Source organism: Chiloscyllium plagiosum, unplaced genomic scaffold, assembly GCF_037043375.1.
Source record: "Chiloscyllium plagiosum isolate Xiang-an unplaced genomic scaffold, Cpla_swu_hap1 HiC_scaffold_26, whole genome shotgun sequence".
Taxonomy (NCBI): domain Eukaryota; kingdom Metazoa; phylum Chordata; class Chondrichthyes; order Orectolobiformes; family Hemiscylliidae; genus Chiloscyllium; species Chiloscyllium plagiosum.
The window spans coordinates 52,253,945-52,281,556 of record NW_028270164.1 but is presented as its reverse complement, the minus strand read 5'-3'; the positions used below and the strand labels follow the sequence as shown (position 1 = coordinate 52,281,556).

The 27,612-nt window shown below is 54.9% G+C and overlaps 1 protein-coding gene across 3 annotated transcripts in view; it reads left to right on the top strand.

The window, feature by feature from the left end:
* The window catches only part of LOC122563320 (transcription factor ETV7-like), a 117,936-nt gene that overhangs the window by 7,765 nt on the left and 82,559 nt on the right, over positions 1-27,612 (top strand). For 2 of the 3 annotated variants that reach the window (XM_087973726.1, XM_087973725.1), the window contains exon 2: positions 1,731-1,863. The exons of the other annotated variant lie outside the window; for it this stretch is intronic. In XM_087973726.1, coding sequence (XP_087829852.1) covers positions 1,731-1,863 — 133 coding nt within the window. The remainder of the gene's footprint in view (positions 1-1,730; positions 1,864-27,612) is intronic. 3 annotated transcript variants of the gene reach the window in all.

The window sequence follows — 27,612 nt, the reverse complement described above, 5'->3', positions numbered from 1 at the left end:
GTCCAGTTCTGGTGACCTCATCATAGGAAGGATGTGGAAATGTTAGAGAGGGTGCAGAGATTTACCAGGATGCTGCCTGGACTGGAGTAGTGTCTTATGAAGAACGGTTGAGAGAGCTAGGGCTTTTCTCATTGGAGCGAAGAAGGAAGAGAGGTATTGATAGAGGTGTACAAGGCAATTAGAGGCATAGATAGAGGAGATAGCCAGAGACCTTTTCCCAGAGCAGAAATGGCTGTTACAAGGGGCATAATTGGAAGGTAATTGGAGGAAGGTATAGGGGAGATGTCAGCGGTAGGTTCTTTACACAGAGAATGGTGGGTGTGTGGAATGCACTGCCAGCGGTGGTAGTAGTCAGAAACATTAGGGATGTTTAAGTGACTGTTAGACAAGCACATGGGTGATAGTAAACTGAAGGGTATGTCAGTTGTTTTGATCTTAAAGTAGGATAAAATTTGGCACAACATTGAGGGCTGAAGGGCCTGTACTGTGCATTCTGTTCTATGTTCTATGACCATTATGTTATTAGCGCCTGTGTTTCAGCTTGTGAAATGTTTGGGGAGGGGTATGCTGATTGACTGTTTTTTCATAGATGATCACAGTGGATGGCTGATCACAGTGGGCAATTAAGAAGGCAAATCGAATACTGCCCTTTATTATTCGAGGGATGGAATTTAAAACCAGGGAGCTTATGCTACCATTCTATAGGGTGCTGGTGAGGTGCACAATTTTGGTCTTATTTGAGAAAGGATGTACCGGCACTAGAGGGGGTACAGAGGAGGTTGATTCTGGGGTCAAGAGGGTTGGCTTATGAGGAGAGATTGAGTAGACTGAGACTATACCCATTGGAAATTTGAAGAATGAAGGGGGGGGGGTGTTATAGAAACATATAAAAGAATGGTGGGTGAAACTAGAATTAGAAGGCATAGCCTCTAGATGAGGCGGAGCTGATTTAGGACTAAGTTGAGGAGATTTTCGAACAGTAAAGGAATTAAGGGTTATGGTGAGTGGGCAGGTAAGTGGAGATGAGGCCACGAAAAGATGAGCCATGGTTTTATTGAATGGTGGAGCAGGCTTGGTGGGCCAGATGGCCGACCCCTGCTCCTATTTTCTATGTAATTTGGGGCCTTGATACTGTCTGTGCGTTTCTGCATTGCTGTGAATGAGACCAGCGGCACCATTTTCCTGGAGACCACTTCCTAATTGGCTTGTTCCAGCGATGCGACCTTGGGGGCCCACTCAGAGCTTTGGGCTGTGGAAGCTGAGGGGGAACGGTGAGGCTGTCTCAGATCGGAGTAACATTGTTCGGAACATGGAGCTGCAGGTTTATGGACAGAATTGAGGTGGCTTGGTGGAGGCAAGCTACACTCCAGATTGCTTTCAGCCATCATTGTGGCCTTCTGTGACTGTAACCCACTCTTTGTGGCATGGGGCTGCTGCCACTTGCTATTATTATTAGAATGTAAATAGACATCCTCATCAGCTCGGCCTCCCCCACCCCAGATCAGAGGAAGCCCTGATCATTTGACTGGCTGGTGCTAGATAATTAGCCTATTGTCAGGTAGCCCTTGGTTGCTTCGTTCCTTGTGGGTAGTTGATGTGGGCTAACAGTTAACCAGACAGCGTTCTGCAGGCAGTCCAGGAGAGATCATGATCAGAAACACTGGCAAGTTACACTTGGCTGTATTGAGCTGTGGAAACTGTCTTCACGTGTGGGGTTTGTGTTTCCTCAGGAAGAGCATGTATGTGAAGTGACAAGCTGCAGCCCCACGCCAAGGGCCGTGTCTTCGCCAGTGGATCCCAGACCAGTCACCAGTGTTCACAATCGCCCTCAGAATGACCTTAGCTACCTGCCCAGGCCGTTGAGTGAGTATTGACTGCCAGATCTCTGCAGATCTCATCTGTTGCCAGATGTGTGCGGGTCATTTCCGACTGCTGGGGATGCTACTGTGGAACCCACGTTGTCAACGTTTACCTCGTTTTCCGTGTGTACCCGGGCCCAAGTCTGAAAAATAACAAAGCGGTCATTTCTACAGGACACTGCCACATCTGACCACAATCACCCCAAAAAAATCTTCCTTACATATACTTTGTATGTCACTTTTATGCAGGACATGTACTCCATGTGTTGCAATGTGGGTGCAGATGTGTTCTGTTCTCGTGTTGTAATATGCCTGCAGATGTGTAATCCTCATGTTGTAATGTGCATGCAGGTGCGTATTCCTCACATGCGTGCACACATGTGCTCTTTACATGTTGTAATGCATGTGCAGAAATGTACTCCGAGTGTTGTGATATGTGTGCAGTTGTGTCCGCCTCACGTGTTGTGATGCGCGCAGTCATGTCCGCCTCACGTGTTGTGATGTGTGCGCAGTCGTGTCCGCCTCACGTGTTGTGATGTGTGCGCAGTCGTGTCCTCCTCACGTGTTGTGATGTGTGCGCAGTCGTGTCCTCCTCACGTGTTGTGATGTGCGCGCAGTCGTGTCCGCCTCACGTGTTGTGATGTGCACGCAGTCGTGTCTGCCTCACGTGTTGTGATGTGCGTGTAGTCGTGTCCTCTTCACGTGTTGTGATGTGCGTGTAGTCGTGTCCTCCTCACGTGTTGTGCTGTGCGTGCAGTCGTGTTCTCCTAACATGTTGTGCTGTGCGTGCAGTCGTGTTCTCCTAACATGTTGTGATGTGCGTGTAGTCATGTCATCCTCACATGTTATGATCATGCAGTCATGTCCTCCTCACGTGTTGTGATGTGCAGCAGTTGAGTCCTCCTCACGTGTTGTGATGTGCACGCAGTCGTGTCCTCCTCACGAGTTGTGATGTGCATGTACTCGTGTCCACATCATGTATTGTGATGTGCGTGCAGTCGTGTCCTCCTCACGTGTTGTGAGGTGCACATAGTCGTGTCCCCTCCACGTGTTGTGATGTGCATGTAGTCGTGTCCTCCTCACGTGTTGTGACATGCGTGCCGTCGTTCCTCCTCACATATTGTGATGTGTGTGCAGTCGTGTCCTCCTCACGTGTTGTGATGTGATGCAGTCATGTCGTCCTCACGTGTTGTGATGTGATGCAGTCATGTCGTCCTCACGTGTTGTGATGTGCGCGCAGTCGTGTCCTCCACACGTGTTGTGATGTGCGCGCAGTCGTGTCCTCTTCACGTGTTGTGAGGTGCACATAGTCGTGTCCGCTCCACGTGTTGTGATGTGCGTGCAGTCGTGTCCTCACGTGTTGTGATGTGTACGCAGTCGTGTCCTCCTCGCATGTTGTGATGTGCGTGCAGTCGTGTCCTCCCCACGTGTTGTGATGTGCGTACTGTCGTGTCCTCCTCACGTGTTGTGATGTGATGCAGTCATGTCGTCCCCACGTGTTGTGATGTGCGCGCAGTCGTGTCCTCCTCACGTGTTGTGATGTGCGCTCAGTCGTGTCCTCACGTGTTGTGATGTGTACGCAGTCGTGTCCTCCTCGCATGTTGTGATGTGCGTGCAGTCTTGTCCTCCCCACGTGTTGTGATATGCGTGCAGTCGTGTGCTCCTCACGTGTTGTGATGTGATGCAGTCATGTTGTCCTCACGTGTTGCGATGTGCACGCGGTCGTGACCTCCTCACGTGTTGTGATGTGCATGCAGTCGTGTCCTCCTCAAGTGTTGTGATGTGCACGCGGTCGTGACCTCCTCACGTGTTGTGATGTGCATGCAGTCGTGTCCTCCTCACGTGTTGTGATATGCGTGCAGTTGTGTCCTCCTCACGTGTTGTGATGTGCGTGCAGTCGTGTTCTCCTCACGTGTTGTGATGTGCACACAGTCGTGTCCTCCTTACGTGTTATGATGTGCGCGCAGTCGCATCCTCCTCACGTGTTATGATGTGCATGCAGTCGTGTCCTCCTCACGTGTTGTGATGTGCACACAGTCGTGTCCTCCTTACGTGTTATGATGTGCGCGCAGTCGCGTCCTCCTCACGTGTTATGATGTGCATGCAGTCGTGTCCTCCTCACGTGTTGTGATGTTCACGCAGTCATGTCCTCCTCACGTGTTGTGATGTGCACAGTTGTGTCCTCCTCACGTGTTGTGATGTGCACCATCGTGTCCTCCCCACGTGTTGTGATGTGCGTGCAGTCGTGTCCTCCTCACGTGTTGTGATGTGCGTGCAGTCGTGTCCTCCTCACGTGTTGTGATGTTCACGCAGTCATGTCCTCCTCACGTGTTGTGATGTGCACAGTTGTGTCCTCCTTACGTGTTGTGATGTGCACCATCGTGTCCTCCCCACGTGTTGTGATGTGCGTGCAGTCGTGTCCTCCTCACGTGTTGTGATGTGCGTGCAGTCGTGTTCTCCTCACGTGTTGTGATGTGCACACAGTCGTGTCCTCCTTACGTGTTATGATGTGCGCGCAGTCGCATCCTCCTCACGTGTTATGATGTGCATGCAGTCGTGTCCTCCTCACGTGTTGTGATGTGCACACAGTCGTGTCCTCCTCACGTGTTGTGATGTGCGTGCAGTCGTGTCCTCCTCACGTGTTGTGATGTGCGTGCAGTCGTGTTCTCCTCACGTGTTGTGATGTGCACACAGTCGTGTCCTCCTTACGTGTTATGATGTGCGCGCAGTCGCGTCCTCCTCACGTGTTATGATGTGCATGCAGTCATGTCCTCCTCACGTGTTGTGATGTGCACAGTTGTGTCCTCCTTACGTGTTGTGATGTGCACCATCGTGTCCTCCCCACGTGTTGTGATGTGCGTGCAGTCGTGTCCTCCTCACGTGTTGTGATGTGCGTGCAGTCGTGTTCTCCTCACGTGTTGTGATGTGCACACAGTCGTGTCCTCCACACGTGTTATGATGTGCATGCAGTCGTGTCCTCCACACGTGTTGTGATGTGCACACAGTCGTGTCCTCCTTACGTGTTATGATGTGCGCGCAGTCGCGTCCTCCTCACGTGTTATGATGTGCATGCAGTCGTGTCCTCCTCACGTGTTGTGATGTTCACGCAGTCATGTCCTCCTCACGTGTTGTGATGTGCACAGTTGTGTCCTCCTTACGTGTTGTGATGTGCACCATCGTGTCCTCCCCACGTGTTGTGATGTGCGTGCAGTCGTGTCCTCCCCACGTGTTGTGATGTGCACGCAGTCGTGTCCTCCTCACGTGTTGTGATGTGCGTGCAGTCGTGTGCTCCTCACGTGTTGTGAAGTGCGTGCAGTCGTGTCCTCCTCACGTGTTGTGATGTGCACGCAGTTGTGTCCTCCTCACGTGTTGTGAAGTGCGCGCGGTCGTGCCTCCACACGTGTTGTGATGTGCACGCAGTCATGTCCTCCTCACGTGTTGTGATGTGCACAGTCGTGTCCTCCCCATGTGTTGTGATGTGCGTGCAATCGTGTCCTCCTCACGTGTTGTGAAGTGCGTGCAGTCGTGTCCTCCTCACGTGTTGTGAAGTGCGTGCAGTCGTGTCCTCCTCACATGTTGTGATGTGCACGCAGTCGTGTCCTCCTCACGTGTTGTGAAGTGCGCGCGGTCGTGACCTCCTCACGTGTTGTGATGTGCATGCAGTTGTGTCCTCCTCACGTGTTGTGATGTGCGTGCAGTCGTGTCCTTCTCATGTGATGTGAAGTGCGCGCAGTCGTGTCCTCCTCACGTGTTGTGATGTGCACAGCTGTGTCCTTACGTGTTGTGATGTGCACCATCGTGTCCTCCCCACGTGTTGTGATGTGCGTGCAGTCGTGTCCTCCCCACGTGTTGTGATGTCCGTGCAGTCGTGTCCTCCTCACGTGTTGTGATGTGCACGCAGTCGTGTCCTCCTCACGTGTTGTGATGTGCATGCAGTCGTGTGCTCCTCACGTGTTGTGAAGTGCGTGCGGTCGTGTCCTCCTCACGTGTTGTGATGTGCGCGCGGTCGTGCCTCCACACGTGTTGTGATGTGCACGCAGTCATGTCCTCCTCACGTGTTGTGATGTGCACAGTTGTGTCCTCCTTACGTGTTGTGATGTGCACAGTCGTGTCCTCCCCATGTGTTGTGATGTGCGTGCAGTCGTGTCCTCCTCACGTGCTGTGAAGTGCGCGTGGTCGTGACCTCCTCACGTGTTGTGATGTGCATGCAGTTGTGTCCTCCTCACGTGTTGTGATGTGCGTGCAGTCGTGTCCTTCTCATGTGAAGTGTACGCAGTCGTGTCCTCCTCACGTGTTGTGATGTGCGTGCAGTCATGTCCTCCTCACGTGTTGTGATGTGCGTGCAGTCGTGTCCTTCTCATGTGATGTGTACGCAGTCGTGTCCTCCTCACGTGTTGTGATGTGCACGCAGTTGTGTCCTCCTCGTGATGTGCAAGCAGTCGTGTCCTCCTCACGTGTTGTGATGTGCAAGCAGTCGTGTCCTCCTCACGTGTTGTGATGTGCACACAGTCGTGTCCTCCTTACGTGTTATGATGTGCGCGCAGTCGCGTCCTCCTCACGTGTTATGATGTGCATGCAGTTGTGTCCTCCTCACGTGTTGTGATGTGCGTGCAGTCGTGTCCTCCTCACGTGTTGTGCTGTGCGTGCAGTCGAGTCCTCCTCACGTGTTGTGATGTGCACGCAGTCGTGTCCTCCTCACGTGTTGTGATGTGCATGTAGTCGTGTCCACATCACGTGTTGTGATGTGCGTGCAGTCGTGTCCTCCTCACGTGTTGTGAGGTGCACGTGGTTGTGTCCGCTCCACGTGTTGTGATATGCGTGCCGTCGTTCCTCCTCACATGTTGTGATGTGCGTGCAGTCGTGTCCTCCTCACGTGTTGTGATGTGTGCTGTGTCGTGTCCTCACGTGTTGTGATGTGTACGCAGTCGTGTCCTCCTCGCATGTTGTGATGTGCGTGCAGTCGTGTCCTCCCCACGTGTTGTGATGTGCGTGCAGTCGTGTCCTCCTCACGTGTTGTGATGTAATGCAGTCATGTCATCCTCACGTGTTGCGATGTGCGCGCGGTCGTGACCTCCTCACGTGTTGTGATGTGCATGCAGTCGTGTCCTCCTCACGTGTTGTGATGTGCGCGCGGACGTGACCACCTCACGTGTTGTGATGTGCATGCAGTCGTGTCCTCCTCACGTGTTGTGATACCCGTGCAGTTGTGTCCTCCTCACATGTTGTGATGTGCGTGCTGTCGTGTCCTTCTCATGTGATGTGTACGCAGTCGTGTCCTCCTCACGTGTTGTGATGTGCGCGCGGACGTGACCACCTCACGTGTTGTGATGTGCATGCAGTCGTGTCCTCCTCACGTGTTGTGATACGCGTGCAGTTGTGTCCTCCTCACGTGTTGTGATGTGCGTGCTGTCGTGTCCTTCTCATGTGATGTGTACGCAGTCGTGTCCTCCTCACGTGTTGTGATGTGCGTGCAGGCGTGTCCTCCTCACGTGTTGTGAAGTGCGTGCAGTTGTGTCCTCCTCACGTGTTGTGATGTGCACGCAGTCGTGTCCTCCTCACGTGTTGTGATGTGAGTGCAGTCGTGTCCTTCTCATGTGATGTGTACGCAGTCGTGTCCTCCTGACGTGTTGTGATGTGCGTGCAGTTGTGTCCTCCTCACGTGTTGTGATGTGCGTGCTGTCGTGTCCTTCTCATGTGATGTGTACGCAGTCGTGTCCTCCTCACGTGTTGTGATGGGCATGCAGTCGTGTCCTCCTCACGTGTTGTGATACGCGTGCAGTTGTGTCCTCCTCGCGTGTTGTGATGTGCGTGCTGTCGTGTCCTTCTCATGTGATGTGTACGCAGTCGTGTCCTCCTCACGTGTTGTGATGTGCGTGCAGGCGTGTCCTCCTCACGTGTTGTGATGTGCGCGCGGACGTGACCACCTCACGTGTTGTGATGTGCATGCAGTCGTGTCCTCCTCACGTGTTGTGATACGCGTGCAGTTGTGTCCTCCTCACGTGTTGTGATGTGCGTGCTGTCGAGTCCTTCTCATGTGATGTGTACGCAGTCGTGTCCTCCTCACGTGTTGTGATGTGCGTGCAGGCGTGTCCTCCTCACGTGTTGTGATGTGCGTGCAGTCGTGTCCTCCTCACGTGTTGTGATGTGCGTGCAGGCGTGTCCTCCTCACGTGTTGTGATGTGCGTGCCGTCGTGTCCTCCTCACGTGTTGTGCTGTGAGTGCAATTGTGTCCTCCTCACGTGTTGTGATACGCGTGCAGTTGTGTCCTCCTCACGTGTTGTGATGTGCGTGCTGTTGTGTCCTTCTCATGTGATGTGTACGCAGTCGTGTCCTCCTCACGTGTTGTGATGTGCATGCAGTCGTGTCCTCCTCACGTGTTGTGATACGCGTGCAGTTGTGTCCTCCTCACGTGTTGTGATGTGCGTGCTGTCGTGTCCTTCTCATGTGATGTGTACGCAGTCGTGTCCTCCTCACGTGCTGTGATGTGCATGCAGTCGTGTCCTCCTCACGTGTTGTGATGTGCGCGCGGACGTGACCACCTCACGTGTTGTGATGTGCATGCAGTCGTGTCCTCCTCACGTGTTGTGATACGCGTGCAGTTGTGTCCTCCTCACGTGTTGTGATGTGCGTGCTGCCGTGTCCTTCTCATGTGATGTGTACGCAGTCGTGTCCTCCTCACGTGTTGTGATGTGCGTGCAGGCGTGTCCTCCTCACGTGTTGTGATGTGCGTGCAGGCGTGTCCTCCTCACGTGTTGTGATGTGCGTGCAGGCGTGTCCTCCTCACGTGTTTGATGTGCGTGCCGTCGTGTCCTCCTCACGTGTTGTGATGTGAGTGCAATTGTGTCCTCCTCACGTGTTGCGATGTGCACAGTCGTGTCCTCCTCACGTGTTGCGATGTGCATGCAGTCGTGTCCTCCTCACGTGTTGTGATGTGCACGCAGTCGTGTCCTCCTCACGTGTTATGATGTGCACGCAGTCGTGTCCTCCTCACGTGTTATGATGTGCATGCAGTCGTGTCCTCCTCACGTGTTGTGATGTGCACGCAGTCATGTCCTCCTCACGTGTTGTGATGTGCACAGTTGTGTCCTCCTTACGTGTTGTGATGTGCACAGTCGTGTCCTCCCCATGTGTTGTGATGTGCGTGCAGTCGTGTCCTCCTCACGTGTTGTGATGTGCGTGCAGTCGTGTCCTCCTCACGTGTTGTGATGTGCGTGCAGTCGTGTCCTCCTCACGTGTTGTGAAGTGCGTGCAGTCGTGTCCTCCTCACATGTTGTGATGTGCACGCAGTCGTGTCCTCCTCACGTGTTGTGAAGTGCGCGCGGTCGTGTCCTCCTCACGTGTTATGATGTGCATGCAGTCGTGTCCTCCTCACGTGTTGTGATGTGCACGCAGTCATGTCCTCCTCACGTGTTGTGATGTTCACGCAGTCATGTCCTCCTCACGTGTTGTGATGTGCACAGTTGTGTCCTCCTTACGTGTTGTGATGTGCACAGTCGTGTCCTCCCCATGTGTTGTGATGTGCGTGCAGTCGTGTCCTCCCCATGTGTTGTGATGTGCGTGCAGTCGTGTCCTCCTCACGTGTTGTGATGTGCGTGCAGTCGTGTCCTCCTCACGTGTTGTGAAGTGCGTGCAGTCGTGTCCTCCTCACATGTTGTGATGTGCACGCAGTCGTGTCCTCCTCACGTGTTGTGAAGTGCGCGCGGTCGTGTCCTCCTCACGTGTTGTGATGTGCGTGCAGTCGTGTCCTTCTCATGTGATGTGTACGCAGTCGTGTCCTCCTCACGTGTTGTGATGTGAGTGCAGTCGTGTCCTTCTCATGTGATGTGTACGCAGTCGTGTCCTCCTCACGTGTTGTGATGTGCGTGCAGTCGTGTCCTCCTCACGTGTTGTGAAGTGCGCGCAGTCGTGTCCTCCTCACGTGATGTGCACGCGGTCGTGTCCTCCTCACATGTGATGTGCGTGCAGTTGTGTCCTCCTCACGTGTTGCGATTTGCATGCAGTCCTGTCTTCCTTGCATGCAGTCGTGTCCTCCTCACGTGTTGCGATGTGCGTGCAGTCGTGTCCTCCTCACGTGTTGCGATGTGCGTGCAGTCGTGTCGTCCTCACGTGTTGCGATGTGCACGCTGTCGTGTCTTACTCACGTGTTGCAATGTGCACGCAGACGTGTCCTTCTCACGTGTTGTGATTTGCGTGCAGTCCTGTCTTCCCCGCGTGTTGCGAAATGCGCGCTGTCGTGTCCTCCCCATGTGTTGTGATGTGCGTGCAGTCGTGTCCTCCTCACGTGTTGTGATGTAATGCAGTCATGTCATCCTCACGTGTTGCGATGTGCGCGCGGTCGTGACCTCCTCACGTGTTGTGATGTGCATGCAGTCGTGTCCTCCTCACGTGTTGTGATGTGCGCGCGGACGTGACCACCTCACGTGTTGTGATGTGCATGCAGTCGTGTCCTCCTCACGTGTTGTGATACGCGTGCAGTTGTGTCCTCCTCACGTGTTGTGATGTGCGTGCTGTCGTGTCCTTCTCATGTGATGTGTACGCAGTCGTGTCCTCCTCGCGTGTTGTGATGTGCGCGCAGTCGTGTCCTCCTCACGTGTTGCGATGTGCGTCCAGTCGTGTCCTCCTCACGTGTTGTGATGTGCGTGCAGGCGTGTCCTCCTCACGTGTTGTGATGTGCGTGCCGTTGTGTCCTCCTCACGTGTTGTGATGTGAGTGCAATTGTGTCCTCCTCACGTGTTGCGATGTGCACAGTCGTGTCCTCCACACGTGTTGTGATGTGCATGCAGTCGTGTCCTCCACACGTGTTGTGATGTGCACGCAGTCGTGTCCTCCACACGTGTTGTGATGTGCACGCAGTCGTGTCCTCCTCACGTGTTATGATGTGCACGCAGTCGTGTCCTCCTCACGTGTTATGATGTGCGCGCAGTCGTGTCCTCCTCACGTGTTATGATGTGCATGCAGTCGTGTCCTCCTCACGTGTTGTGATGTTCACGCAGTCATGTCCTCCTCACGTGTTGTGATGTTCACGAAGTCATGTCCTCCTCACGTGTTGTGATGTTCACGCAGTCATGTCCTCCTCACGTGTTGTGATGTGCACAGTTGTGTCCTCCTCACGTGTTGTGATGTGCACAGCCGTGTCCTCCCCATGTGTTGTGATGTGCGTGCAGTCGTGTCCTCCTCACGTGTTGTGATGTGCGTGCAGTCGTGTCCTCCTCACGTGTTGTGATGTGCGTGCAGTCGTGTCCTCCTCACGTGTTGTGATGTGCGTGCAGTCGTGTCCTCCTCACGTGTTGTGAAGTGCGTGCAGTCGTGTCCTCCTCACATGTTGTGATGTGCACGCAGTCGTGTCCTCCTCACGTGTTGTGAAGTGCGCGCGGTCGTGTCCTCCTCACGTGTTGTGATGTGCGTGCAATCGTGTCCTTCTCATGTGATGTGCACGCAGTCGTGTCCTCCTCACGTGTTGTGATGTGAGTGCAGTCGTGTCCTTCTCATGTGATGTGTACGCAGTCGTGTCCTCCTCACGTGTTGTGATGTGCGTGCAGTCGTGTCCTCCTCACGTGATGTGCACGCGGTCGTGTCCTCCTCACGTGTTGTGATGTGCGTGCAGTTGTGTCCTCCTCACGTGTTGCGATTTGCATGCAGTCCTGTCTTCCTTGCGTGCAATCGTGTCCTCCTCACGTGTTGCGATGTGCGTGCAGTCGTGTCCTCCTCACGTGTTGCGATGTGCGTGCAGTCGTGTCCTCCCCACGTGTTGTGATGTGTGCGCAGTCGTGTCGTCCTCACGTGTTGCGATGTGCACGCTGTCGTGTCTTACTCACGTGTTGCAATGTGCACGCAGACGTGTCCTTCTCACGTGTTGTGATTTGCGTGCAGTCCTGTCTTCCCCGCGTGTTGCAAAATGCGCGCTGTCGTGTCCTCCTCACATGTTGTGAAGTGCGCGCAGTCGTGTCCTCCTCACGTGTTGTGATGTGCATGCAGTTGTGTCCTCCTCATGTGTTGCGATGTGCGTGCAGTCATGTCCTTCTCACGTGTTGTGATGTGCGTGCAGTCATGTCCTTCTCACGTGTTGTGATGTGCGTGCAGTCGTGTCCTTCTCACGTGTTGTGATATGCGTGCAGTCGTGTCCTCACATGTTGCGATGTGCGTGCAATCGTGTCCTCACATGTTGTGATGTGCGTGCAATCGTGTCCTCACGTGTTGAGATGTGCGTGCAGTCATGTCCTCACGTGTTGCGATGTCCTCGCAGTTGTGTCCTTCTCATGTGATGTGTGCGCAGCTATGTCCTCCTCACGTGTTGCGATGTGTGCACAGTCATGTCTTACTCACGTGTTGCGATGTGCGTGCAGTCGTGTCCTCCCCACGTGAAGTGCGTGCAGCCATGTCCTCCTCACGTGTTACGATGTGCGTGCAGTCGTGTACTCCTCACGTGTTACGATGTGCGTGCAGTCGTGTCCTCCTCACGTGTTGCGATGTCCTCGCAGTTGTGTCCTTCTCATGTGACGTGTGTGCAGCTATGTCCTCCTCACGTGTTGCGATGTGTGCACAGTCATGTCTTACTCACGTGTTGCGCTGTGCGTGCAGTCGTGTCCTTCCCACGTGATGTGCGTGCAGTCGTGTCCTCCTCTCGTGTTGTGATGTCCGTGCAGTCGTGTCCTCCTCATGTGTTGTGATGTGGACGCAGTCGTATCCTCCTCACGTGTTGTGATGTGCGTGCAGTCGTGACCTCTTCATGTGTTGTGATGTGCGTGCAGTCATGTCCTCCTCACGTGTTGCGATGTGCGTGCAGTCGTGTCCTCCTCACGTGTTGTGACGTGCGTGCAGTCGTATCCTCCTCACGTGTTGTGATGTGCACGCAATCATGTCCTCCTCACGTGTTGTGATGTGCACACAGTCGTATCCTCCTCACGTGTTGTGATGTGCACAGTCGTGTCCTCCTCACGTGTTGTGATGTGCACGCAGTCGTATCCTCCTCACGTGTTGTGATGTGCACAGTCGTGTCCTCCTCACATGTTGTGATGTGCACAGTCGTGTCCTCCTCACATGTTGTGACGTGCACGCAGTCGTGTCCTCCTCGCGTCATGTGTGCGCATTCGTGTCCTCCTCACGTGTTGTGATGTGCGTGCAGTTTTGTCCTCCACACGTGTTGTGATGTGCGCGCAGTCATGTCCTCCTCAAGTGTTGTGATGTGCACGCAGTCATGTCCTCCTCACGTGTTGTGAAGTGCGCACAGTCGTGTCCTCCTCACGTGATGTGCGTGCAGTTGTGTCCTCCTCACGTGTTGCGATTTGTGTGCAGTCCTGTCTTCCTCGCGTGTTGCGATGTGCGTGCAGTCGTGTCCTCCTCACGTGTTGCGATGTGTGTGCAGTCGTGTCCTCCTCACGTGTTGCGATGTGCGTGCAGTCGTGTCCTCCCCACTTGTTGTGATGTGTGCGCAGTCGTGTCGTCCTCACGTGTTGCAATGTGCACGTAGACGTGTCCTTCTCACGTGTTGTGATTTGCGTGCAGTCCTGTCTTCCTCGCGTGTTGTGAAGTGCGCGCAGCCGTGTCCTCCTCACGTGTTGTGATGTGCGCGCAGTCGTGTCCTCCTCACATGTTGTGATGTGCGCGCAGTCGTGTCCTCCTCACATGTTGTGAAGTGCGCGCAGTTGTGTCCTCCTCACGTGTTGTGATGTGCATGCAGTCGTGTCCTCCTCACGTGTTGCGATTTGCGCGCAGTCGTGTCCTCCTCACATGTTGTGATGTGCGCGCAGTCGTGTCCTCCTCACATGTTGTGAAGTGCGCGCAGTCGTGTCCTCCTCACGTGTTGTGATGTGTGCGCAGTCGTGTCGTCCTCACGTGTTGCGATTTGCGCGCAGTCGTGTCCTCCTCACATGTTGTGATGTGCGCGCAGTCGTGTCCTCCTCACATGTTGTGAAGTGCGCGCAGTTGTGTCCTCCTCACGTGTTGTGATGTGCATGCAGTTGTGTCCTCCTCACGTGTTGCGATGTGCATGCAGTCGTGTCTTCCTCGCGTGTTGTGAAGTGCGCGCAGCCGTGTCCTCCTCACGTGTTGCGATTTGCACGCAGTCGTGTCCTCCTCACATGTTGTGATGTGCGTGCAGTCATGTCCTCACGTGTTGCGATGTCCTCGCAGTTGTGTCCTTCTCATGTGATGTGTGCGCAGCTATGTCCTCCTCACGTGTTGCGATGTGTGCACAGTCATGTCTTACTCACGTGTTGCGATGTGCGTGCAGTCGTGTCCTCCCCACGTGATGTGCGAGCAGTCGTGTCCTCCTCTCGTGTTGTGATGTCCGTGCAGTCGTGTCCTCCTCATGTGTTGCGATGTGGACGCAGTCGTATCCTCCTCACGCGTTGTGATGTGCGTGCAGTCGTGTCCTCTTCATGTATTGTGATGTGCGTGCAGTCATGTCCTCCTCACGTGTTGCGATGTGCGTGCAGTCGTGTCCTCCTCACGTGTTGTGAAGTGCGTGCAGTCGTGTCCTCCTCACGTGTTGTGATGTGCACGCAATCATGTCCTCCTCACGTGTTGTGATGTGCACACAGTCGTATCCTCCTCACGTGTTGTGATGTGCACAGTCGTGTCCTCCTCACGTGTTGTGATGTGCACAGTCGTGTCCTCCTCACGTGTTGTGATGTGCACAGTCGTGTCCTCCTCACATGTTGTGATGTGCACAGTCGTGTCCTCCTCACATGTTGTGACGTGCACGCAGTCGTGTCCTCCTCGCGTCATGTGTGCGCATTCGTGTCCTCCTCACGTGTTGTGATGTGCGTGCAGTCGTGTCCTCCTCACGTGTTGTGATGTGCGCGCAGCAATGTCCTCCTCACGTGTTGTGATGTGCACGCAGTCGTGTCCTCCTCACGTGTTGTGAAGTGCGCACAGTCGTGTCCTCCTCACGTGATGTGCGTGCAGTTGTGTCCTCCTCACGTGTTGCGATTTGCGTGCAGTCCTGTCTTCCTCGCGTGTTGTGATGTGCGTGCAGTCGTGTCCTCCTCACGTTTGCGATGTGTGTGCAGTCGTGTCCTCCTCACGTGTTGCGATGTGCGTGCAGTCGTGTCCTCCCCACTTGTTGTGATGTGTGCGCAGTCGTGTCGTCCTCACGTGTTGCAATGTGCACGTAGACGTGTCCTTCTCACGTGTTGTGAAGTGCGCACAGTCGTGTCCTCCTCACGTGATGTGCGTGCAGTTGTGTCCTCCTCACGTGTTGCGATTTGCGTGCAGTCCTGTCTTCCTCGCGTGTTGTGATGTGCGTGCAGTCGTGTCCTCCTCACGTGTTGTGATGTGCGTGCAGTCGTGTCCTCCTCACGTGTTGTGAAGTGCGTGCAGTCGTGTCCTCCTCACATGTTGTGATGTGCACGCAGTCGTGTCCTCCTCACGTGTTGTGAAGTGCGCGCGGTCGTGTCCTCCTCACGTGTTATGATGTGCATGCAGTCGTGTCCTCCTCACGTGTTGTGATGTGCACGCAGTCATGTCCTCCTCACGTGTTGTGATGTTCACGCAGTCATGTCCTCCTCACGTGTTGTGATGTGCACAGTTGTGTCCTCCTTACGTGTTGTGATGTGCACAGTCGTGTCCTCCCCATGTGTTGTGATGTGCGTGCAGTCGTGTCCTCCCCATGTGTTGTGATGTGCGTGCAGTCGTGTCCTCCTCACGTGTTGTGATGTGCGTGCAGTCGTGTCCTCCTCACGTGTTGTGAAGTGCGTGCAGTCGTGTCCTCCTCACATGTTGTGATGTGCACGCAGTCGTGTCCTCCTCACGTGTTGTGAAGTGCGCGCGGTCGTGTCCTCCTCACGTGTTGTGATGTGCGTGCAGTCGTGTCCTTCTCATGTGATGTGTACGCAGTCGTGTCCTCCTCACGTGTTGTGATGTGAGTGCAGTCGTGTCCTTCTCATGTGATGTGTACGCAGTCGTGTCCTCCTCACGTGTTGTGATGTGCGTGCAGTCGTGTCCTCCTCACGTGTTGTGAAGTGCGCGCAGTCGTGTCCTCCTCACGTGATGTGCACGCGGTCGTGTCCTCCTCACATGTGATGTGCGTGCAGTTGTGTCCTCCTCACGTGTTGCGATTTGCATGCAGTCCTGTCTTCCTTGCATGCAGTCGTGTCCTCCTCACGTGTTGCGATGTGCGTGCAGTCGTGTCCTCCTCACGTGTTGCGATGTGCGTGCAGTCGTGTCGTCCTCACGTGTTGCGATGTGCACGCTGTCGTGTCTTACTCACGTGTTGCAATGTGCACGCAGACGTGTCCTTCTCACGTGTTGTGATTTGCGTGCAGTCCTGTCTTCCCCGCGTGTTGCGAAATGCGCGCTGTCGTGTCCTCCCCATGTGTTGTGATGTGCGTGCAGTCGTGTCCTCCTCACGTGTTGTGATGTAATGCAGTCATGTCATCCTCACGTGTTGCGATGTGCGCGCGGTCGTGACCTCCTCACGTGTTGTGATGTGCATGCAGTCGTGTCCTCCTCACGTGTTGTGATGTGCGCGCGGACGTGACCACCTCACGTGTTGTGATGTGCATGCAGTCGTGTCCTCCTCACGTGTTGTGATACGCGTGCAGTTGTGTCCTCCTCACGTGTTGTGATGTGCGTGCTGTCGTGTCCTTCTCATGTGATGTGTACGCAGTCGTGTCCTCCTCGCGTGTTGTGATGTGCGCGCAGTCGTGTCCTCCTCACGTGTTGCGATGTGCGTCCAGTCGTGTCCTCCTCACGTGTTGTGATGTGCGTGCAGGCGTGTCCTCCTCACGTGTTGTGATGTGCGTGCCGTTGTGTCCTCCTCACGTGTTGTGATGTGAGTGCAATTGTGTCCTCCTCACGTGTTGCGATGTGCACAGTCGTGTCCTCCACACGTGTTGTGATGTGCATGCAGTCGTGTCCTCCACACGTGTTGTGATGTGCACGCAGTCGTGTCCTCCACACGTGTTGTGATGTGCACGCAGTCGTGTCCTCCTCACGTGTTATGATGTGCACGCAGTCGTGTCCTCCTCACGTGTTATGATGTGCGCGCAGTCGTGTCCTCCTCACGTGTTATGATGTGCATGCAGTCGTGTCCTCCTCACGTGTTGTGATGTTCACGCAGTCATGTCCTCCTCACGTGTTGTGATGTTCACGAAGTCATGTCCTCCTCACGTGTTGTGATGTTCACGCAGTCATGTCCTCCTCACGTGTTGTGATGTGCACAGTTGTGTCCTCCTCACGTGTTGTGATGTGCACAGCCGTGTCCTCCCCATGTGTTGTGATGTGCGTGCAGTCGTGTCCTCCTCACGTGTTGTGATGTGCGTGCAGTCGTGTCCTCCTCACGTGTTGTGATGTGCGTGCAGTCGTGTCCTCCTCACGTGTTGTGATGTGCGTGCAGTCGTGTCCTCCTCACGTGTTGTGAAGTGCGTGCAGTCGTGTCCTCCTCACATGTTGTGATGTGCACGCAGTCGTGTCCTCCTCACGTGTTGTGAAGTGCGCGCGGTCGTGTCCTCCTCACGTGTTGTGATGTGCGTGCAATCGTGTCCTTCTCATGTGATGTGCACGCAGTCGTGTCCTCCTCACGTGTTGTGATGTGAGTGCAGTCGTGTCCTTCTCATGTGATGTGTACGCAGTCGTGTCCTCCTCACGTGTTGTGATGTGCGTGCAGTCGTGTCCTCCTCACGTGATGTGCACGCGGTCGTGTCCTCCTCACGTGTTGTGATGTGCGTGCAGTTGTGTCCTCCTCACGTGTTGCGATTTGCATGCAGTCCTGTCTTCCTTGCGTGCAATCGTGTCCTCCTCACGTGTTGCGATGTGCGTGCAGTCGTGTCCTCCTCACGTGTTGCGATGTGCGTGCAGTCGTGTCCTCCCCACGTGTTGTGATGTGTGCGCAGTCGTGTCGTCCTCACGTGTTGCGATGTGCACGCTGTCGTGTCTTACTCACGTGTTGCAATGTGCACGCAGACGTGTCCTTCTCACGTGTTGTGATTTGCGTGCAGTCCTGTCTTCCCCGCGTGTTGCAAAATGCGCGCTGTCGTGTCCTCCTCACATGTTGTGAAGTGCGCGCAGTCGTGTCCTCCTCACGTGTTGTGATGTGCATGCAGTTGTGTCCTCCTCATGTGTTGCGATGTGCGTGCAGTCATGTCCTTCTCACGTGTTGTGATGTGCGTGCAGTCATGTCCTTCTCACGTGTTGTGATGTGCGTGCAGTCGTGTCCTTCTCACGTGTTGTGATATGCGTGCAGTCGTGTCCTCACATGTTGCGATGTGCGTGCAATCGTGTCCTCACATGTTGTGATGTGCGTGCAATCGTGTCCTCACGTGTTGAGATGTGCGTGCAGTCATGTCCTCACGTGTTGCGATGTCCTCGCAGTTGTGTCCTTCTCATGTGATGTGTGCGCAGCTATGTCCTCCTCACGTGTTGCGATGTGTGCACAGTCATGTCTTACTCACGTGTTGCGATGTGCGTGCAGTCGTGTCCTCCCCACGTGAAGTGCGTGCAGCCATGTCCTCCTCACGTGTTACGATGTGCGTGCAGTCGTGTACTCCTCACGTGTTACGATGTGCGTGCAGTCGTGTCCTCCTCACGTGTTGCGATGTCCTCGCAGTTGTGTCCTTCTCATGTGACGTGTGTGCAGCTATGTCCTCCTCACGTGTTGCGATGTGTGCACAGTCATGTCTTACTCACGTGTTGCGCTGTGCGTGCAGTCGTGTCCTTCCCACGTGATGTGCGTGCAGTCGTGTCCTCCTCTCGTGTTGTGATGTCCGTGCAGTCGTGTCCTCCTCATGTGTTGTGATGTGGACGCAGTCGTATCCTCCTCACGTGTTGTGATGTGCGTGCAGTCGTGACCTCTTCATGTGTTGTGATGTGCGTGCAGTCATGTCCTCCTCACGTGTTGCGATGTGCGTGCAGTCGTGTCCTCCTCACGTGTTGTGACGTGCGTGCAGTCGTATCCTCCTCACGTGTTGTGATGTGCACGCAATCATGTCCTCCTCACGTGTTGTGATGTGCACACAGTCGTATCCTCCTCACGTGTTGTGATGTGCACAGTCGTGTCCTCCTCACGTGTTGTGATGTGCACGCAGTCGTATCCTCCTCACGTGTTGTGATGTGCACAGTCGTGTCCTCCTCACATGTTGTGATGTGCACAGTCGTGTCCTCCTCACATGTTGTGACGTGCACGCAGTCGTGTCCTCCTCGCGTCATGTGTGCGCATTCGTGTCCTCCTCACGTGTTGTGATGTGCGTGCAGTTTTGTCCTCCACACGTGTTGTGATGTGCGCGCAGTCATGTCCTCCTCAAGTGTTGTGATGTGCACGCAGTCATGTCCTCCTCACGTGTTGTGAAGTGCGCACAGTCGTGTCCTCCTCACGTGATGTGCGTGCAGTTGTGTCCTCCTCACGTGTTGCGATTTGTGTGCAGTCCTGTCTTCCTCGCGTGTTGCGATGTGCGTGCAGTCGTGTCCTCCTCACGTGTTGCGATGTGTGTGCAGTCGTGTCCTCCTCACGTGTTGCGATGTGCGTGCAGTCGTGTCCTCCCCACTTGTTGTGATGTGTGCGCAGTCGTGTCGTCCTCACGTGTTGCAATGTGCACGTAGACGTGTCCTTCTCACGTGTTGTGATTTGCGTGCAGTCCTGTCTTCCTCGCGTGTTGTGAAGTGCGCGCAGCCGTGTCCTCCTCACGTGTTGTGATGTGCGCGCAGTCGTGTCCTCCTCACATGTTGTGATGTGCGCGCAGTCGTGTCCTCCTCACATGTTGTGAAGTGCGCGCAGTTGTGTCCTCCTCACGTGTTGTGATGTGCATGCAGTCGTGTCCTCCTCACGTGTTGCGATTTGCGCGCAGTCGTGTCCTCCTCACATGTTGTGATGTGCGCGCAGTCGTGTCCTCCTCACATGTTGTGAAGTGCGCGCAGTCGTGTCCTCCTCACGTGTTGTGATGTGTGCGCAGTCGTGTCGTCCTCACGTGTTGCGATTTGCGCGCAGTCGTGTCCTCCTCACATGTTGTGATGTGCGCGCAGTCGTGTCCTCCTCACATGTTGTGAAGTGCGCGCAGTTGTGTCCTCCTCACGTGTTGTGATGTGCATGCAGTTGTGTCCTCCTCACGTGTTGCGATGTGCATGCAGTCGTGTCTTCCTCGCGTGTTGTGAAGTGCGCGCAGCCGTGTCCTCCTCACGTGTTGCGATTTGCACGCAGTCGTGTCCTCCTCACATGTTGTGATGTGCGTGCAGTCATGTCCTCACGTGTTGCGATGTCCTCGCAGTTGTGTCCTTCTCATGTGATGTGTGCGCAGCTATGTCCTCCTCACGTGTTGCGATGTGTGCACAGTCATGTCTTACTCACGTGTTGCGATGTGCGTGCAGTCGTGTCCTCCCCACGTGATGTGCGAGCAGTCGTGTCCTCCTCTCGTGTTGTGATGTCCGTGCAGTCGTGTCCTCCTCATGTGTTGCGATGTGGACGCAGTCGTATCCTCCTCACGCGTTGTGATGTGCGTGCAGTCGTGTCCTCTTCATGTATTGTGATGTGCGTGCAGTCATGTCCTCCTCACGTGTTGCGATGTGCGTGCAGTCGTGTCCTCCTCACGTGTTGTGAAGTGCGTGCAGTCGTGTCCTCCTCACGTGTTGTGATGTGCACGCAATCATGTCCTCCTCACGTGTTGTGATGTGCACACAGTCGTATCCTCCTCACGTGTTGTGATGTGCACAGTCGTGTCCTCCTCACGTGTTGTGATGTGCACAGTCGTGTCCTCCTCACGTGTTGTGATGTGCACAGTCGTGTCCTCCTCACATGTTGTGATGTGCACAGTCGTGTCCTCCTCACATGTTGTGACGTGCACGCAGTCGTGTCCTCCTCGCGTCATGTGTGCGCATTCGTGTCCTCCTCACGTGTTGTGATGTGCGTGCAGTCGTGTCCTCCTCACGTGTTGTGATGTGCGCGCAGCAATGTCCTCCTCACGTGTTGTGATGTGCACGCAGTCGTGTCCTCCTCACGTGTTGTGAAGTGCGCACAGTCGTGTCCTCCTCACGTGATGTGCGTGCAGTTGTGTCCTCCTCACGTGTTGCGATTTGCGTGCAGTCCTGTCTTCCTCGCGTGTTGTGATGTGCGTGCAGTCGTGTCCTCCTCACGTTTGCGATGTGTGTGCAGTCGTGTCCTCCTCACGTGTTGCGATGTGCGTGCAGTCGTGTCCTCCCCACTTGTTGTGATGTGTGCGCAGTCGTGTCGTCCTCACGTGTTGCAATGTGCACGTAGACGTGTCCTTCTCACGTGTTGTGATTTGCGTGCAGTCCTGTCCTCCTCGCGTGTTGTGAAGTGCGCGCAGCCATGTCCTCCTCACGTGTTGCGATTTGCGCGCAGTCGTGTCCTCCTCACATGTTGTGATGTGCGCGCAGTCGTGTCCTCCTCACATGTTGTGAAGTGCGCGCAGTTGTGTCCTCCTCACGTGTTGTGATGTGCGTGCAGTCGTGTCCTCCCCACTTGCTGTGATGTGTGCGCAGTCGTGTCGTCCTCACGTGTTGCGATTTGCGCGCAGTCGTGTCCTCCTCACGTGTTGCGATGTGCATGCAGTCGTGTCTTCCTCGCGTGTTGTGAAGTGCGCGCAGCCGTGTCCTCCTTACGTGTTGCGATTTGCGCGCAGTCGTGTCCTCCTCACATGTTGTGATGTGCGCGCAGTCGTGTCCTCCTCACATGTTGTGAAGTGCGCGCAGTTGTGTCCTCCTCACGTGTTGTGATGTGCATGCAGTTGTGTCCTCCTCACGTGTTGTGATGTGCATGCAGTTGTGTCCTCCTCACGTGTTGCGATGTGCATGCAGTCGTGTCTTACTCATGTGATGTGATGTGCACGCAGTCGTGTCCTCCTCACGTGTTGTGATGTGCGTGCAGTCATGTCCTTCTCACGTGTTGTGATGTGCGTGCAGTCGTGTCCTTCTCACCTGTTGTGATGTGCGTGCAGTCGTGTCCTTCTCACGTGTTGTGATGTGCGTGCAATCGTGTCCTCACGTGTTGTGATGTGCGTGCAGTCGTGTCCTCACATGTTGCGATGTGCGTGCAATCGTGTCCTCACGTGTTGTGATGTGCGTGCAGTCATGTCCTCACGTGTTGCGATGTCCTCGCAGTTGTGTCCTTCTCATGTGATGTGTGCGCAGCTATGTCCTCCTCACGTGTTGCGATGTGTGCACAGTCATGTCTTACTCACGTGTTGCGATGTGCGTGCAGTCATGTCCTTCCCACGTGATGTGCGAGCAGTCGTGTCCTCCTCTCGTGTTGTGATGTCCGTGCAGTCGTGTCCTCCTCATGTGTTGCGATGTGGACGCAGTCGTATCCTCCTCACGTGTTGTGATGTGCATGCAGTCGTGTCCTCTTCATGTGTTGTGATGTGCGTGCAGTCATGTCCTCCTCACGTGTTGCGATGTGCGTGCAGTCGTGTCGTCCTCACGTGTTGTGATGTGCACGCAGTCGTGTCCTCCTCACGTGTTGTGAACTGCGTGCAGTCGTGTCCTCCTCACGTGTTGCGATGTGCACGCAGACGTATCCTCCTCACGTGTTGCGATGTGCATGCAGTCGTGTCCTCCTCACGTGTTGTGATGTGCACGCAGTCGTGTCCTCCTCACGTGTTGTGATGTGCACGCAGTCGTGTCCTCCTCACGTGTTGCGATGTGCACGCAGTCGTGTCCTCCTCACGTGTTGCGATGTGCACACAGTCGTGTCCTCCTCACGTGTTGTGATGTGCACAGTCGTGTCCTCCTCACGTGTTGTGACGTGCACGCAGTCGTGTCCTCCTCGCGTGATGTGTGCGCATTCGTGTCCTCCTCACGTGTTGTGATGTGCGCGCAGTCATGTCCTCCTCACGTGTTGTGATGTGCGCGCAGGCGTGTCCTCCTCACGTGTTGTGATGTGCACGCAGTCGTGTCCTCCTCACGTGTTGTGAAGTGCGCACAGTCGTGTCCTCCTCACGTGATGTGCGTGCAGTTGTGTCCTCCTCACGTGTTGCGATTTGCGTGCAGTCCTGTCTTCCTCGCGTGTTGTGATGTGCATGCAGTCGTGTCCTCCTCACGTGTTGCGATGTGTGTGCAGTCGTGTCCTCCTCACGTGTTGCGATGTGCGTGCAGTCGTGTCCTCCCCACGTGTTGTGATGTGTGCGCAGTCGTGTCGTCCTCATGTGTTGCAATGTGCACGTAGACGTGTCCTTCTCACGTGTTGTGCTTTGCGTGCAGTCCTGTCTACCTCGCGTGTTGTGAAGTGCGCGCAGCCGTGTCCTCCTCACGTGTTGCGATTTGCACGCAGTCGTGTCCTCCTCACATGTTGTGATGTGCGCGCAGTCGTGTCCTCCACACATGTTGTGAAATGTGCGCAGTCGTGTCCTCCTCACGTGTTGTGATGTGCATGCAGTTGTGTCCTCCTCACGTGTTGTGATGTGCGTGCAGTCGTGTCCTTCTCACGTGTTGTGATGTGCGTGCAGTCGTGTCCTCCTCACGTGTTATGATGTGCATGCAGTCGTGTCCTCCTCACCTGTTGTGATGTGCACGCAGTCATGTCCTCCTCACGTGTTGTGATGTGCACGCAGTCATGTCCTCCTCACGTGTTGTGATGTGCACGCAGTCATGTCCTCCTCACGTGTTGTGATGTGCACAGTTGTGTCCTCCTTACGTGTTGTGATGTGCACAGTCGTGTCCTCCCCATGTGTTGTGATGTGCGTGCAGTCGTGTCCTCCTCACGTGTTGTGAAGTGCGTGCAGTTGTGTCCTCCTCACGTGTTGTGATGTGCGTGCAGTCGTGTCCTTCTCATGTGATGTGTACGCAGTCGTGTCCTCCTCACGTGTTGTGATGTGCGTGCAGTTGTGTCCTCCTCACGTGTTGTGATGTGCGTGCAGTCATATCCTTCTCACGTGTTGTGATGTGCGTGCAGTCGTGTCCTCCTCACGTGTTATGATGTGCATGCAGTCGTGTCCTCCTCACCTGTTGTGATGTGCACGCAGTCATGTCCTCCTCACGTGTTGTGATGTGCACGCAGTCATGTCCTCCTCACATGTTGTGATGTGCACAGTTGTGTTCTCCTTACGTGTTGTGATGTGCACAGTCGTGTCCTCCCCATGTGTTGTGATGTGCGTGCAGTCGTGTCCTCCTCACGTGTTGTGAAGTGCGTGCAGTCGTGTCCTTCTCATGTGATGTGTACGCAGTCGTGTCCTCCTCACGTGTTGTGATGTGAGTGCAGTCGTGTCCTTCTCATGTGATGTGTACGCAGTCGTGTCCTCCTCACGTGTTGTGATGTGCGTGCAGTCGTGTCCTCCTCACGTGTTGTGAAGTGCGCGCAGTCGTGTCCTCCTCACATGTGATGTGCGTGCAGTTGTGTCCTCCTCACGTGTTGCGATTTGCGTGCAGTCCTGTCTTCCTTGCGTATTGTGATGTGCGTGCAGTCGTGTCCTCCTCACGTGTTGCGATGTGCGTGTAGTCGTGTCCTCCTCACGTGTTGCGATGTGCGTGCAGTCGTGTCCTCCCCACGTGTTGTGATGTGTGCGCAGTCGTGTCGTCCTCACGTGTTGCGATGTGAGTAAGACACGACAGCGTGCACGCAGACGTGTCCTTCTCACGTGTTGTGATTTGTGTGCAGTCTTGTCTTCCCCGCGTGTTGCGAAATGCGCGCAGTCGTGTCCTCCTCACGTGTTGCGATTTGCGCGCAGTCGTGTCCTCCTCACATGTTGTGAAGTGCGTGCAGTCGTGTCCTCCTCACGTGTTGTGATGTGCATGCAGTCGTGTCCTCCTCACGTGTTGTGATGTGCGTGCAGTCGTGTCCTTCTCACGTGTTGTGATGTGCGTGCAGTCGTGTCCTTCTCACGTGTTGTGATGTGCGTGCAGTCGTGTCCTTCTCACGTGTTGTGATGTGCGTGCAGTCGTGTCCTTCTCACGTGTTGTGATGTGCGTGCAGTCGTGTCCTTCTCACGTGTTGTGATGTGCGTGCAGTCGTGTCCTTCTCACGTGTTGTGATGTGCGTGCAGTCGTGTCCTTCTCACGTGTTGTGATGTGCGTGCAGTCGTGTCCTTCTCACGTGTTGTGATATGCGTGCAGTCGTGTCCTCACATGTTGCGATGCGCGTGCAATCGTGTCCTCACATGTTGTGATGCGCGTGCAGTCATGTCCTCACGTGTTGCGATGTCCTCGCAGTTGTGTACTTCTCATGTGATGTGTGCGCAGCTATGTCCTCCTCACGTGTTGCGATGTGTGCACAGTCATGTCTTACTCACGTGTTGTGATGTGCCTGCAGTCGTGTCCTCCCCACGTGAAGTGCGTGCAGCCATGTCCTCCTCACGTGTTACGATGTGCGTGCAGTCGTGTACTCCTCACGTGTTACGATGTGCGTGCAGTCGTGTCCTCCTCACGTGTTGCGATGTCCTCGCAGTTGTGTCCTTCTCATGTGACGTGTGCACAGTCATGTCTTACTCACGTGTTGCGATGTGTGTACAGTCGTGTCCTCTTCACGTCCTGTGATGTGCGTGCAGTCGTGTCCTCCTCACGTCCTGTGATGTGCGTGCAGTCGTGTCCTCCTCACGTCCTGTGATGTGCACGCAGTCGTGTCCTCCTCACGTCCTGTGATGTGCGTGCAGTCGTGTCCTCCTCACGTGTTGTGATGTGCGTGCAGTCGTGTCCTCCTCACGTGTTGTGATGTGCGTGCAGTCGTGTCCTGCTCACGTGTTGCGATGTGCGTGCAGTCGTGTCCTCCTCACGTCTTGTGATGTGCGTGCAGTCGTGTCCTCCTCACGTCTTGTGATGTGCGCAGTCGTGTCCTCCTCACGTGTTGTGATGTACGCGCAGTCGTGTCCTCCTCGCGTGATGTGTGCGCAGTCGTGTCCTCCTCACGTGTTGTGATGTGCACGCAGTCATGTCGTCCTCGCGTGTTGTGATGTGCACGGAGTCGTGTCCTCCTCGAGTGTTGTGATGTGCGTGCAGTTGTGTCTTCCCCACGTGTTGTGATGTGTGCGCAGTCGTGTCGTCCTCACATGTTGCGATGACCGCGCAGTCGTGTCCTCCCCACGTGTTGTGATGTGCGTGCAGTCGTGTCGTCCTCACGTGTTGCGATGACCGCGCAGTCGTGTCCTCCCCACGTGTTGTGATGTGCGTGCATTCGTGTCTTCCTCACATGTTGTGATGTGTGCGCAGTCGTGTCGTCCTCACGTGTTGCGATGACCGTGCAGTCGTGTCCTCCCCACGTGTTGTGATGTGCGTGCAGTCGTGTCCTCCCCACGTGTTGTGATGTGCGTGCAGTCGTGTCCTCTCCACGTGTTGTGATGTGCATGCAGTCGTGTCTTCCTCACATGTTGTGATGTGCACGCAGTCATGTCTTCCTCACGTGTTGTGATGTGCACGCCGTCGTGTCCACCTCAAGTGTTGTGATGTGCGTGCAGGCATGTCCTCCTCACGTGTTGTGATGTGCGCGCAGGCATGTCCTCCTCACGTGTTGTGATGTGCATGCAGTCGTGTCCTCCTCACGTGTTGTGAAGTGAGCGCAGTCGTGTCCTCCTCACGTGATGTACACGCAGTCGTGTCCTCCTCACATGTGATGTGCGTGCAGTTGTGTCCTCCTCACGTGTTGCGATTTGCGTGCAGTCCTGTCTTCCTCGCGTGTTGTGATGTGCGTGCAGTCGTGTCCTCCTCGCGTGTTGTAATGTGCGTGCAGTCGTGTCCTCTTCATGTGTTGTGATGTGCGTGCAGTCGTGTCCTCCTCACGTGTTGTGATGTGCGTGCAGTCGTGTCCTCCTCACGTGTTGTGATGTGCATGCAGTCGTGTCCTCCTCACGTGTTGTGATGTGCGTGCAGTCATGTCCTTCTCACATGTTGCGATGTGCGTGCAGTCATGTCCTTCTCACATGTTGTGATGTGCGTGCAGTCGTGTCCTCACGTGTTGTGATATGCGTGCAGTCGTGTCCTCACATGTTGCGATGTGCGTGCAATCGTGTCTTCACGTGTTGAGATGTGCGTGCAGTCATGTCCTCACGTGTTGCGATGTCCTCGCAGTTGTGTCCTTCTCATGTGATGTGTGCGCAGCTATGTCCTCCTCACGTGTTGCGATGTGTGCACAGTCATGTCTTACTCACGTGTTGCAATGTGCGTGCAGTCGTGTCCTTCCCACGTGATGTGCGTGCAGTCGTGTCCTCCTCTTGTGTTGTGATGTCCGTGCAGTCGTGTCCTCCTCATGTGTTGCGATGTGTACGCAGTTGTATCCTCCTCACGTGTTGTGATGTGCGTGCAGTCGTGTCCTCTTCATGTGTTGTGATGTGCGTGCAGTCATGTCCTCCTCACGTGTTGCGATGTGCGTGCAGTCGTGTCCTCCTCAGGTGTTGTGATGTGCACGCAGTCGTGTCCTCCTCACGTGTTGTGAAGTGCGTGCAGTCGTGTCCTCCTCACGTGTTGTGATGTGCACGCAGTCGTGTCCTCCTCACGTGTTGTGAAGTGCGAGCAGTCGTGTCCTCCTCACGTGTTGTGATGTGCACGCAATCATGTCCTCCTCACGTGTTGTGATGTGCACATAGTCGTATCCTCCTCACGTGTTGTGATGTGCACGCAGTCGTATCCTCCTCACGTGTTGTGATGTGCACGCAGTCGTATCCTCCTCACGTGTTGTGATGTGCACGCAGTCGTGTCCTCCTCACGTGTTGTGATGTGCACAATCGTGTCCTCCTCACGTGTTGTGATGTGCACAGTCGTGTACTCCTCACGTGTTGTGACGTGCACGCCGTCGTGTCCTCCTCGCGTGATGTGCGTGCAGGCATGTCCTCCTCACGTGTTGTGATGTGCACGCAGTCGTGTCCTCCTCACGTGTTGTGAAGTGCGC